Here is a 15,041-nt window from a genome sequence, read left to right as displayed (position 1 = left end):
TCCGAAACAGGTACCTGCCACTGATTTAGCATGAGCCTCAAAGAAGAGCTCATTTGCCACCCATACTCCCAAGTTCTTGACCACAGATTTAGGCAAGGGGGGGTGCACCAAGAGCAGGAGGCCACCACTGGTTGCCCCAGAAATGGAAGTCCCTGCCCACCAAGAGGATTCCAGATTTGGTAGAGTTCAACTGCAGATAGTTATTAGCCATACAGTCAGAGATGGCAGTTAGATCTTCCTGAAATTTCGCAGTGTCCTGGCTGGGGTTATTAGAAAAGGAAAGTACCAGCTAAATGTCATCCGCGTATGGCACCAGAGAGATGTCCTGGGCTTTAGCCATCAAAGCAAACGGTCTGATGCAGACATTAAATAAAATAGTGCTCAATGCTGAACCCTGGGGGACACCACAACATAAAGGGTGGGTACGGTAGGCAAACGGAGGGGAATGACTTGAAAGGTCCGATCGGCCAGAAAAGACGAGAACCAGGAAAGAGCCTTGCCATTAACACTGATCTCCATCAGCCGGTGGAGCAGGATCTTATGGGAGACCGCGTCGAAGGCCGCACTCAGATCAAGCAGAATCAGTGCCGCGGTTCTGCCCTCATCCAAAGAGTTCCGTAGCTGTTTTGTAACTGCCAGCAAAGTGGACTCGGTGCTGTGTCGTGGGCGGAAACCATTTTTAGATGAAACCAGTATCGAATTAACTTCTAGGTATTGGGTTAAAATCTTGTTGACACATGATTGTATTTCCACGACTTGGGGATAGACGCAGCGGATAGGGACAGATTGATTAACTCCAGGCATTCAGGCAGGAGACGTTGGAACTTTATGAAAAAGTCAGGTTTTAGAGGATCATCTGGAGACCCTGATTTTACCTTGACGAACAAAGCTTCCAGGACTTTGGGGAAATCGGAGGAAACGAGGAAAGGGAGTGAGTCTCAAAGCCCAAGGGCAGACTCCTCCCAAGGCAGGGAGAAGTACCCCCAGGGCAGAAACTGCTGTAGATACGCTCACCCTTATTAATAAAGCATTTAGCCAGTACTTTGCATTGCAGGTTGGAGGATATTGTACTGTCAGCGGCAGAAGGGGATTTTACCATATCCTTCAAGAGTATAAAAATAGTTTTTTTGGGGTTGCTACTAGTAGTGATCTTGTTGGCATAATGAACGCCCCATGTCTATCGGACCAGTTTATGATATCCTTTGATCACAGTTCTATACCGTGCTTTAGCCAAAAGGTCATAGGACCGTCTCCATGCCCGTTCTAGGACCTTACCGTTCTTCCTAGCTGAAGTTAATGACTCATCAAACCGGGCATTAGCCCGCGCACATTTGGGCTGAGTGAGTTTGACTGGGATGCAGTTATCCAGTGCTTGAATGATCCACCCCAGGAAGGATTTATTAGCTGCTTCAATATTAGTGGGCCGTTCTGGGAGCTGGGTACTTAGGGTAGTTTTAAACGCAACAGGGTCCAGTTTGTACCAAGGACGTTTGAGTGTGTGGGCTAGATCTATGAATCTGCCCAGGTATTTATCCCCTTTGGGTTGGCATTAAGCCCAGCAAACATGACACTGGTATGCATAGCTGCCAAGGTTTCAGTTGATTATGTTTGACATTTTCATAATTTCAATTTAATTATGAGTGACATACAGCAACTTTGAGTGACACTTTCTCATGAGCAAAATCGAGCAATGAAGACGAGGGAAACATATAAATATCAGAAATTACACCCATTGGAGCGACAAGAAACTCCAGATAGAGCGTAGAACTGCTGCAAAGCACCAGAAATGGAAGGGCAACCCAGTGCCTGTTCTGTCAGGCCATGAGACACTGCAGAACACAGTGGGGCAAGTGTTTTGCTGGAAAATGACAACAGCAAGATGCCACCATCAGGATCCACATAATTCTAATGAGTAAAACCAAGCTGTGAAGTCTACTGAAAAACATATTATATGAAATTACCTGCTTTTTGAACAACAAAAGGCTGTAAAGCCTTGAAACTGCTGCAATACCTCTGAAAGTAAAAATCAAGCAAATTATAGCCTGTTAAATCAAACCCAAGAGGATTCTGTACAGCACACATACTGCACTGATCAAATATTTGAAGGTGTTATTATACATGATAATGAACAAAAAGGAGGCTCAGTTAAATAATTTGTCTGGGATTTCATAATTTGGTCAAGCAGGAAAGCCAGTAATGATCCCTGTTTTTCTAGTTTCTCACTGTGTAAATCAACCACTAGCTGTGTGTGACTTTCTCACATCAAAATGTAATAAGTTGTCTTTCATACTTAATAAGTTGTCTTTCATATTAACGGTGTTTGAAATCAGCACATTGGTGACAGGCAGAAGCCACATATTTTGGCAGTTTTATACAGTGCAAAACATGCCCAGGGTCATAATACCGCTTCATAATTGCCACAAAACAGTGGCGGTCGGCACAGATCTAGGGTGGCAGGACAAGGGAGGCGAGGGGGTGTAAAAATAAAAAACGCCTTCCGCCTCGCCGCTATGCCCCATGTTGTCTCTTTTCCACGTCCACTGAACTGGAAGCAGCCAGACTCCCCTGAGCCAATCACAGCGCTGCAATGCAGCATTGTGATAGGTCTGAGAGCTGTAGTTTGGTGCTCGGACGGGGACTGGGGGCCTGGACATGTTCTACACCTAGGCTGTAATGCAGCCTGGGTGGAGAACATGCTATGTGAGCATGACTGTTTGTCCCGCCGGAGAAGGCCGACCAAAGCATCATGTGCACTTCAGTGTGCCCACCACTCCTCCCCTGTCCTGCTCTGTAAGCAGAGCGGGCCCGCTCCCATGCTGCCGTAGCAGGGACAGATATAATTATAATAACATCAAGTAATAATCATTTTATTTTTCCTTTCTTTCACTGCTGCAAAGCAGTAAGTGGGGCGACACTCCTCCGCCACTGCCACAGAATGCATTACACGTTTATTTTGCAGCAGTTTAAATAGCGCAAACTTTGCTTAGGGAAAAAAGAGTGCTTCATAACTAGGGCTCCCGGTTTTCTGTTTAAATGGATTTTTACATATAAATACAGGCGGAAAACAAGTTTTCCTTAGTCTGTATTTATATGTAAAAACTGGAAAATACTAGCACATTTTGCGGCGCTGCCGTGCTCCAACAGAGAGTTGCAAAACAGGATGGAATGGTGATTGCTAACCACAGAGAAAGTATCGCCTCCGGCGTTATCAGTATTTACAACAAAGCCAAGAGAATGGTCTTTTAAAGACCTGTGAAGTACTCGGGTGCGGCTGGTAGCACAAAAACTGTGTGTGCCCAGGAAGCTGTCTCAGCCCGGACTATTGAATTAATTTAAGGGAAGGAGTGTATCCTCAACAATGTTTCATGCTTAGCAATTTCTCCGTCCCGAAGGAGGGTTGCACCTCGTTGAAGAATTTCACAGGTGTTATTTCAGCCAAGATTAACATATTATTTCAGTCAAGATTAACCTATTATTTCAGTCAAGATTAACCTATTATTTCAGTCAAGATTAACATATCACTACAGGGACAGTGTAAAGTTGGATTGAACTCTCTGCAGTTACAAGTGCACATATGACATCTTAAGGACTGTAGCTGATACAAGACTAGTTGAACTGTGTGTGATGTTTTTGTCATGTTTATTTTTAGTCATATATTTTGTTTTAGGTGTTTTCACTTTTCGAGTAACGAAACAAGCATTCATGTTTTATAATTCATGTCATTTTTTTTGACTAATTATGTAGTTTGGATGCATCGTGAGTTTCTGGGGAGGGGGGCAAGTGGAATTCGCAAGCACGTGTTTATCACAACTTTTGTTATAGTTGATCAGAATACGAACTGTTAGTGGGGAGAGCATTGCGCGTTGAGGTTTCTGATACATGATTGGATAACCGAGGTATAGCAGCGGGGTAATGAGTCACAGGGTTGGGAGCACGTAGAGTGATTGGGCACATGTAGATGTGAATGTGGTTTAAAACCGGTGCGAATGCGAATGGTTGTGATGCTGCATGATGGTCAACAACTCAAAGAAATGGAGACGAGGAGGTTATGTTGCCGGTAGCGATTTCAATGAGGTAATTCATTTTAAAGAACTGATAGATGGGAGCTCGCATACAGATTGGAGGCATACGGGGAGAGATAAGAGGGGCCCGATCGTGTCAGTTTGGATTGGATTGAGGAGGTGGCAAACTCATTAAGGATTATCAGGAGAAGGGTAAGATGTGAGATTTGTATTCAGATGTAAGTGACTTGGAGAGAGAAGAGGGGGAACGAGTGATGGAATGCGTTTGATTCATGAGGATAGCTAGAAAGCAGACCGGCATTGGGTAGTGCATTGTGGGAGTTGTGGTTTCCATCAAATGACTGGAGTACGGGGTATAGTAGAGGGGTGAAAGAGTCATTGGTACAATGAGAAGATGGACAAGATGAGGGTTTGGGAGGGAGATTGAAGTTATATTGAGTGATATGGGATAGGTATGAGGGGCAGAATGGGTTTGATGCATGAGGATATATGGTGATTTTTCTTTTTTTGGAATTATAAAGAAAGAGTAAAGTGCAAGCCACCCTCGCTGTGCAATATGTCTCAGTTAGGGTATGGAAAACCCCAATATTTTTTCCAATTCAAAAATGATAACATGCAATTTAGAAAGCAGTGTTGGGCACAGACAGACATGCTTTTTCAGGCAGCATATTACTCTTGTCTAGTGCATAATTTGAATTTAGTTGCTTCAGGTGTTTATAGCGGGGCACAATTGGGTTGTAGTTGAAGGCAGTGTGAGTTTCTCTCAGTGGGGCAGTATGGTGTTCAGTGTGGGAGAGGATGTGGCACTCTGTGCCGATGACAGAAACTGCAAGGCTCTGAGACAAATGGCTTTTGATAGCACTTTTAGGTGTATTTGGGACATTCTGCGAATGGCAAAGTTTTCAGATGAATGTTTTGTGTTGACCAATAAATAACAAACGAGTGCATGTGTGCATTGTCAATTTTAAATAAATGTGGAAAAATACTAGCTGCAGCATTGTCTTTTACTTGTGGGAAAAATAAATATGGATAAATACAGATAAAATGCCCAAAAAAGAAATATGGATAAATACATACCGAAATGGCAAAAAAATAGATACCATAAAACCGGGAGCCCTATTCATAACTAATACAGTCTATATTAGTAATGTTGCCTATATTAGTTATGAGGCTCTTTTTTCCCTTTCCCTATGCAAGGTTTGCAGTATTTAATCTGCTGAAAAATAAACTTGTAATTATTTTCAGCAGTTTAAATACAGCAAACTTTGCTAAAAAAAAAGAAGCGCTTCAAAACTAATACAGACCAAATTAGTAACATAGTCTTATATAGTTATGAAGCCCTCTTTTTTTCCCTTTCACCATACAAGGTTTGTGCAATTGAACCTGCTAAAAAATAAACTTGCTATCATTACACATTTATTTTTCAGCAGTTCAAATAGCACGAACCATGCCCAGGTACAAAGAGCACTTCACAACTAACACATACTACATTACTGGTTTATTTTAAAGCATCTCACCAACCTGTAAAGAGTTCATTCAACCAGTCAGAGGCCTGAGGTCTGATCCCCACGAGCCTCTGGATTCTCAGTACCGGTCCATTTTGGGTGGCGCTGACAGTCTGTTCATCCAGCAGGTTGAGTGCCAATGGTGGAACAGCTAGCGGACCATGTTATCTGGGCACCACAGGAAGGAATTGTCCAGGCTTTAACAGTCTAACTCCAGCAAAGAGGGTCAGCATCTGATTTGAGGGCCGGGCTGAGGCAGAAATGACTACGTATCCATGACAACCACGGTCCATTCATCCCTGGGCCCGGCTCACGTTCTGGCTGCCAGCAGCACATACAGCATGGGTGTTCAGTTTTGGGTGCTAAAGCTGCACGGACACAAGCTGCAGCGCCTTGACCAATTAAGGGCACTAAATGTGTGACATTTAATGCCAGTGTGGTGATGCGGGAATAGGCATTAAAATGCATCAGCCTAACCAGCGATGCGTGGCGTTTGTCAGGGCTAGGTATGGGTGTTGGGTGCGATCCTCTATTTCCGAGATGACCTCTATCACTTCTGCCCATGCAAGGTGGATCACTGGGCAGTCCCATACAATGTAATAAAACCCTGTCTTGGTTTGTCGGCATTGGAGCCAGTCCTGTGACGCAACCTTAAATATGTGTTGAATGCGTTTTGGGGTTAGTTAGGTCTAGTGCTGATAGTTACATTGTGTGAATTAAAACCTTGATTTCTTGTAGACCTTTTACCTGTTTTGTATTGCTCTTCCATTTTTAACCCAAGTCGGTCACCCTCTGGGCTCTGATGCCTTGATTGTCCCTGTGCGGTTGTGCATTTGAGTGTCCCTGTTGGACAATAGCACCTGTAGAAGTAGTGACGTAGCTGGTTCAGAGCGGCCACACCCCGACATCTTGCGTAAGCACATGGTGTTTAACATCACATGTTATAAACTGACCAGTCGCTTTACCATGTGAATCAGTTATTTTCTGGAATGTGCTTAGTGTACCATCCGTCTAAAGGTCTACAACAAACAGCACTCTTGCCTCTTTCCATGACCATACAACTTGTCTCCACAGGACACCATGCATGTCAGGCAGTGTCCACAGCGGCATTGTAGGGGCATATGTGTGAGGCGACTCGCCATGGTGCAATATTTATGCCAACATTTACTCACTACTGGCATCTGGTGAGCTTCTGTGTGCACCACTTTAGGCAGGTGCATTAGCCATGTGAGTATATGTGACCCATTTAGTAGTCATGTGACTTCTGTATCCTCTGCGTTGGAAAAATCGCTTAACCAACGCATCGGCCATTGCAGTTAAGCTGCTGCATGGTACATTTCTTAATTAGGGGTGCCTAATCCCCCTTCCAACATTAGGCGCTGTATTTTGTGGAGTGTAACCCTTTCCACCAAATCAGATTGGACAGGAGCCTGTGGAGTTCTTTGACACATGTTTTGGGGTACAGTATTGGCAATGCCATGAAGATTTACAGTAACCATGGTAATATCAGAATTTTGGCTATTGCTACTCGACCTAGCTGGGGATCTGGAGGAAAGTCCAAAAAGGTCTAGAGCTGCAGATTGATTCAAGAGCCCTGCCCAGATTGCCCTCAATAACGTCCATGTCTGTGTAGGATATATTTACTCCAGATATTGAGCCCCATCAATGGCCAGTGTATAGAAAGGTATTACGTTGTGGTATTAACCTGTTTTGGTCAGTGTGGACTAGCGTTCCTACGATGGGCAACAGTCAGTTTGCTAGTATTTTGCCTAATATTTTATAGTATAGATTAAGGACAACGGTCTGTATGACTTCACACCCAAGGAGTCTCGCACTGTTTGGGAAGCACTATTATCAGTGTTTCCTGAGGGATTCCGGGAGGGTGCCCATCTCTTTCGGTACAATATACAATTGCAGGTGATGTGAGTGTTGTATATTGCGTAGTATTCAATAGTGAAGCAATCTGTGCTTGTGGTCTTATTTCTATATTTGAGCAATGGCTGTACAGATTTCTTCCAATTTCAGTGGCTTCTAGTTCCGTGCGTTGTAGCGGGTTGATTTGGGGTGTAGAAATCCAGCTAGGAACTATTATAGCTGGTCAGTGTCCGGGCTGTTAGTCTCTGCATACAGAGTAAGATAATAGTCTACGAAGCCCACATTTATGTTTTCTTGGGTGTTGAGCATCATGCATTGAGCAGATCTAATCGCCACTATCTGGGCTCATGGCATTTCGCCTTGTAATAAACATGCTAGCATGTTGCCAACTTGCTCACCCTTCCCATGCTGTCGGGCTATGTTCTTCCTATAGTCTAGTTTCCCGAATCTATCATCCAGTTCAGTGTGTGTGCGTCTAGGAATATAGAGTTGTGCTGCCTTGTCAGTCTGGGTTTGCAGTTCAATCTCAATGGAGCGCATGTCCCATTTAGTGTCCAGAAGGCATCGGCATAGAATCTTCCTAATGCCCAATGTGGTGTTGATGTATTGTCCATGCATGACCATTTGAAGGCCTCCCATTCCGTTGCCCTGGTGGCATTCTGCCCTGTGGTGGCATTAAAGTATTGTATGATGTGTGTCCCTATGGCTTCACGAAACGTTGTGTCTTGTAATGCCTCCTTACATAACCTCCAATTTGGTGTCGTCAGTCACCCTCTGCCCCATTAAAGCACCAGCATCAACGAACAGTAGTCTGAAATGGTGCGTGCAAGGTATTCTGTGCACTATCCTTCAGCACAGTTAATCACTGCAGAAAAATAGGTCCAACCATGTGCAGATGCCATGCACTGGGGAGTAGAATGAGTACTGTCTGTACTGTCTATGGGCCGGCTGCCTCAATCTCCACACGTGCACTCTCCTGCTCTCTATCAATCGGTTGAAATGCCTCAAGCTATCGGTTGTGGCTCCCGCAAGGGGTGTGAGATATCAGTCTATGTCTATATCTGGAAACCAATTAAAGTCACTTTCCCATATGCATGGGGTATTTAGCTTACACATGAGCGCCAGGGTCAATTGGACAGTGAATTCTGAGTTGTTAGTTAGGTGCATACATTGCTATAAGAGTTAGCGTATCCCCAATCCAACTGGTCCTCAAGTATACCTTCCAGGTCTATTACGTGGGTCTAACACCCTGTCATATTATGTCAGAATTTGGATTCTAGTCCGGTTCTGATTATGCAATATTTCTACTTATACTGGACTCAGAACATAGCAGAGTTCCTAACCTGGGCAAGAGGAAATCCTTTCCAGTGTAAGACAGGATCTGCATCCAGTATAAAGCTGTGGTATAGGAAAATAAGTTTCTACATGTGGTGCAGAAAAGAAATTCCCCTAGAGAAGAAAAGAAACATTTTCAGCAGGTAAAGTATGGCTTGCTCTGTGAAGTTTCGCATTAACAAATGTACACTTGTTTCTTATGTGAAAATTAAATTAATAAAAGTTTGCTTTAAGAACAGACCTACTTCTGTGAACTTATGTGAATTCCTGTATGTTGTAGATCTGCCCCAGTGCATGGTCAAAGAAGTTAGAAGTGTGAGTGCATGCTTGCACCTTGGGCTCCCAGCTCCCCCCCCCCCCCCTCTTTAGGTCGCGCCTGAGCCAGCGCATGCGCTGCTCTGGCGAGACATTTAGTGAGTGGGCTTTAAAAAGCCGACCACAGCTTTTTGCGTGGCATAGAGCATGCGGTTACACGCATAATTACGAGCAGGGGCGCCATCTGGCTTTCCTCTCTTTTGATGGTGCGCGCACATCGCACACCACTCGCCAGACGTGACGCTGCAGCTGCGTTCACTTTTGCTGTAGCGCCCGCACGCGCGCACCACTCACGTGCTTTTTCAAAAATTTCTTTTAGCGCACGCGCACACACAACTCCCAGGCTTGTTTTTTTAACTTTCACTTTTGCCGCCGCTGCACTGCCTTCCTCACTTTCTTTTTCCTACATTGCTGAATGCCTTTAATTGTTTTTCATGCTGAAATCATTCTTCCTTTCTCTTTGGTTCTGTTTTATTTTGGTCCACAGCTTGCCCAGATAAGTCTGAGTTCCACATTTTTTACTTCGTTTTGCTGCTTTATTATGTTTCCATTTTTCTACTGGACCTCATTCCTGAGATAACATAGGGCTAGTACAACCCTCTTACAATCGAGAGTTGTAGTTTGTTTTAGGGTCACATCCATCTCAGTGCCACGCCCATCAAATATGCCTCAATAGAAAACCGAAGATATTGCTAGGCTAAATGTTTATAACCTCCTCATACTCCCAAGTGGTTCTGCACAGGTTGGGATACTGTTTGTTTAGAGATCAGATTCTGCCTGAGTCTGTTGGCTCTTCAAGCCCAGTTACTTGTTCGTCCTGCACCCGTTAAGAATTGGCTTCAGTATCTAGGTCAATCTAGATTGATTGCTTTAGCGAACGATTTTGAGAGCCTTGAAAGCTTTGGGGTGTCCTGTTAAGGTGTGTGTGTGTGTGTAGTGTTCCCAGGGTCCGAAATGAAGGGCCTTGAATTATCTGACGATCTCTGGTTCTGGTAGGATACTTTGCTCATCCTTGTCACCTCACTGCACAAGACTTCAGTATGTTCCAGAATTGTTTTCAAGTGCAAAAAAACACAATGTTACGTAAAACAAGAAAACGTCTGCCCACTTTATCAAGCCGTCCCTCCCCTTTACCCCAATGCGAAATATCCATTTGTTCATCTGAGCCTTCCACCTGGTTGTCCTGTTATAGCTGAGTTCATTCTTTGTAAAGTAGTATTGGCAATTTTTGTGTGACGTGCTCTGATGCCCTTTGGGCATTCTCTGCTAGCATTTATTTAAATGGCAACATAATCTGTCTCCGAAGTAAGGCCATAAGGGATACATAATATTAACATCTTAAATATGCTACCAGTTCTCTCCCCCAATATGTATGATGCAAAATGTGCTGTCACAGAACAGGTACATTTGGTGCCAGAATTTACTTTTCCTTCACGTGCAAAGTGTCTGATCTAATTGGAGTTCCAATGCCGAAATACACAATTTATTTTTGTGTTTGCTTAACGTTTATCCCGTGCTGACATTTTTGGCAGTAAATTTCCATATGTTTACAGAAGTAGTTCAGTTATTCTAAAATATAAGCTACGCTCGGTCTCCTCTGATCATCCAGATTGTTGTTTTGGACTCTCTAAGTTTTAGAAATACTGTTCTAAAGTCACAAAGTATTGTGCCGAGGCCTGCGGGGCAAGGTTTTGGATTTACAGCTAGATTCAAGGCTAGCTTTGGAAGGGGACAGACATGAATAGGCTGTGTCTGTCCTACATCTGTTTCAGCTTTAATTCGAATGCTATACCAGTTGATCATGGCCGGGTAGTAAATGGTCTTTTTAGATCTCCTCTAGGCAGCGCATGCACTGTCTCTCCGATGCATGCTGTATCTTCGTGACATACGGTATCTACTCTGTGGGCTTATAGCATGCCCATCGCTTTTCAATCATTCCTTTGTGTGCCCTTCAAAAATCCCTGCTTTTCTGTGGTGAATCGGTTATATTTGGCCCTCCTTTTGATGTTTTGCTCTCTCCCATAGAGGCTGGCCCTATTACATGTAGTCTTTCCCTTCTGCCCATTTATGATAGTTTTGGTGCACAATTTGTTTCCCGCTTGCCTTGGCTTGTCTTTTAGGAATGTTGTGTTTTTGGGCTTTCTGAACAAAACGCGCTCGGCTGATAGCCTTTTTAGTTTACAAATACACAGCATTTTTTGTTTACAAACACACAATTTCCCTCTATATGTAACAAGTCAACGTGTATATGATTGGACTTTAAAAAAAAATTGTTTACTCTAAGATATTTATTTGTGACCACTCATATGATGTGTGCGCTCCATACTTCAAGTCCACCCCCCCCCCCCCCGATGTCCTGGGCAGTTGAGTGCGTGCGGTTTGGTCCTCTACGGGCCTGCACACCACCTCATTCAGTGGAGTCCTTCAACATGTCCAGCGTTCATTCTGATGAGGCTTACGTTCTGTGGGGTAATTACAAGATTTATAACACATTTTCTGTTATTTGGTTTAACATTACATTTAGTTTACTCTTCAGTTGTTTAGTGACTCCATGCCTTCCATGGCACCTGCAAACCCTCCTGATTTTTTTTAGCCAACAGAATTGTTCATGCTGGTATTTTTAAGTCCATACTAATTCCGCTACATAGGGAACTACTAGTCCCAAATTGCAAAGTGGTGTTGGCTTAAAAAAATCGTGCACGTGCTTGAATTATCACGTGATCAGTTGATTGCAACATATCTGCAGTTAGTGATCATGCGTTATGCACATGTGCATTTATTTCAAATATCCGATTGTTTCAAAATAGGACAAATTAGAAATGAATCACTCATCGCAGACTTTGACAAAGCCATAGTTTTCATGCACTTTATTTGCCCTTATATATTTATTTGCACTTTAAAAAGCAGACCACTGATTTTTGTGTGGCATAGAGCGTGCGGTTACGCGCACAATTGAGAGCCGAGGCGCCATCTGGCTTTCCTCTCTCGTCATGGCGCGCGCACATCGCACACCACTCGCCTGACGTGACGCTGCAGCTGCTTTCAGTTTTGACATTGCGCTCATGCGCACCACCCGCGTGCTTTTTTAAAATGTTCCTTTAGCGCGTGCACACAACTTCTGGGTTTGTGTTTTTAACTTTAACTTTTGCCGCCACTACACTGCATTCCTCACTTTCGTCACTACCGCCTCTCTTTTCACACAAATTACTGTCACTTTCGCCGCCGCTACACTGCATTCCTCACTTTTGTCACTACCGTCTCTTTTCACACAAATTCTCTCCCTCGTTTTCTTTCACCCGCTCTCTTTGTCTAACTCTATCAGGTTTCAAACTTTGCTCTCCCCCATAGTTTTTTTTCCTTCTGTTTTTCCTCTCTCCTTTGAGTGCTCTGCATGTGCTGGCACCCCTGCTGTTTATTTTCCACCCCCCTCCATTTCTGTTTAAATTCTTTCCCTGCTGCGTCCAGCATCAGTCAGCACCACCACAGCATCAGTCAGCACCACCACAGCATCAGTCAGCACCACCACAGCATCACTCAATACTTTAACCCCTTCCATGCGGGGCGGATTCCCCCGCTGTGCTGGCTGCTGCATGCGCGGGCGTGGTCATGACGGAACGGTTCCGTCATGAGCACAGCTCAACCGACGCTCATGACGGAACCGTTCCGTCATGAGCGTCGAAGGGGTTAAATACTTTGAAATACTTCGGAAGAATACTTTCACATAACTTTCGTAGTCTTACTAGCTCAATAACTCTATCACTAACTTACTCACGCACTAACTACATCACTAATTCTATCTTCATCAATCAAAAACAAAATAACTCTCTCTAACTCACTCAGCACCACCACAACGTCACTCAAGGCCACAACAATATCGCTCAGGGCCACAACAACATCACTCAGCGTCACCACAGCATCACTCTACGCCACCACAGCAACACCCTACGCCACCACAGCAACACCCTACGCCACCACAGCAACACCCTACGCCACCACAGCAACACCCTACGCCACCACAGCAACACCCGGCACCACCACAGCATCAGTCGGCACCACCACAGCATCAGTCGGCACCACCACAGCATCAGTCGGCACCACCACAGCATCAGTCGGCACCACCACAGCATCAGTCGGCACCACCACAGCATCAGTCGGCACCACCACAGCATCAGTCGGCGCCACCACAGCATCAGTCGGGGCCAGCACAGCATCAGTCGGGGCCAGCACAGCATCAGTCGGGGCCAGCACAGCATCAGTCGGGGCCAGCACAGCATCAGTCGGGGCCAGCACAGCATCAGTCGGGGCCAGCACAGCATCAGTCGGGGCCAGCACAGCATCAGTCGGGGCCAGCACAGCATCACTCAACGACACCACAGCATCACTCAGTGCTTCTTACACTTTTTAATTGCAACTTCTCAGCATGCTGCACAGCAGCCACACTTCTCTACAGCACAGCTTAGAAACATTGGCAAAGTCAATAGCTCTACCTAAACACTTATTAGGCCCCCCCAATGCATAGCCAATAGTTCTCGCCTTTCGGACATTATAAGTGTTTAGTTATCCAGCACAATATCCTTGATTAAACAACATCCATTGTTGCATGGCTAAACACATATAAGGTCCCAAAAGCGAGACCTATTGGCTATGCCAATGCTTGTTTTGTTTGCTTGCAGTGTTGCCCTTAAAGGTTTTACACAGACCTCCCCATTAAAAAAAAATCTGCAGGGGATGGAGATTTTCTATTAGGGTCCCTTATGTTATTGGCCATGGCTTTGTTGTGTTCTAGTCTTTACTTGAAATCCAAAGTTTGCATATTACAGGAGTGGCTATTGAGGAAGGTTTGCAAGATTTAGATCAAAAGTTATCATTTTGGAGGAAAATCTGCGAACCCCAGGTGTAAACATGATTGGTAGTCTGAAAGCAATGATCCCAGTCAGGATTAGGAGCACTACTATGTTGTCTGAGCCTATTAATTACAAAGAGGAGCGTTTCTGTCGTCCTGCCTGTGAACTGATGTCTGCAGAAGAGACTACCCTGCTAGTTTCAAACACTCTGTAGATGCTGCGAGGTTTGCTTTGTATCCTAACCCTAGTTCAGTGCCTCCTGGTGGAATTCCTTCTCCAAGGTTTTTCCCTCTATAGTCCTAAGCCATAGGGAAGTCCTAAGTGCCTTTTATTTACCTATCTGGCATTGGATATAATTGGCACCTTGCCCCATGCACAAACCGCTGTTGTTCACATAAAGCTTGTGGGTGGGAATAGGGAGGCTGGAGGTGTGGCAAACCCAAGTTATTTTCAGTTGACAAAGAGGAGTTTGACAGAAAAATCTAGCTTTGTTTCAAAACATTAACTAATCTAAGATGTGAATCTGTGTAGTGGTTTTAAAATGGGATCAGTTTTTAAAAATTTTTGCTAAGGTGAATTCGGAGGAGGTTTGCTTTAGGTGACAGTTGAATTACAAGGAGTTAATTTTATTTTCAAATAGAATGAGACACAGTGTTTGGCCATGGAGATTAGTTCATCAGGCTGCTAGCGAACAAATTATGCAGCCCATCTTTTTGAGGCCAAGGTGGAAGGCAGAGTTTGCACATCTGATGTTTCTCTTTGATGTTTTTTTGCAGCAATGAATGGACAGTCTGATGTCGATGTGGATTACAAGCGCAAGTATCGGAACCTCAAACGCAAGCTAAAATTTCTTATATATGTAAGTGTTGCTGTAGAGTGGAGAGATTGCATATGTCATCTTGAGCTGCAATCATTTTGTAGAGCTTTTTCCCTCTTTACATGGCGTGTGTTAAAGTAGAGGGAACTTCAGAGAGTAACTCAATGCTGCTTCTTCACCATTACATCCCTGGCAACATGTTTCCTGGTTTGAAACAACTTGGAGCCATGTGAGGCCACTGGGAATACCTATTCCTTGTACAAGGTGGCAATAGTAGGGTCATTTACCTATGCTGACAATGAGAGAGTAAAAGCATAAGAAAATCGGT

At 44.3% G+C, this 15,041-nt stretch overlaps 1 protein-coding gene across 2 annotated transcripts in view; it reads left to right on the top strand.

The window, feature by feature from the left end:
• The window catches only part of INO80E (INO80 complex subunit E), a 173,636-nt gene that overhangs the window by 24,753 nt on the left and 133,842 nt on the right, over positions 1-15,041 (top strand). For both annotated transcript variants that reach the window (XM_085618782.1, XM_085618781.1), the window contains exon 2: positions 14,673-14,755. In XM_085618782.1, coding sequence (XP_085474908.1) covers positions 14,675-14,755 — 81 coding nt within the window. In that variant the 5' untranslated portion in view covers positions 14,673-14,674. The remainder of the gene's footprint in view (positions 1-14,672; positions 14,756-15,041) is intronic.

Source organism: Triturus cristatus, chromosome 7, assembly GCF_964204655.1.
Source record: "Triturus cristatus chromosome 7, aTriCri1.1, whole genome shotgun sequence".
NCBI lineage: Eukaryota > Metazoa > Chordata > Amphibia > Caudata > Salamandridae > Triturus > Triturus cristatus.
This window is presented reverse-complemented; position numbering and strand designations above follow the sequence as displayed.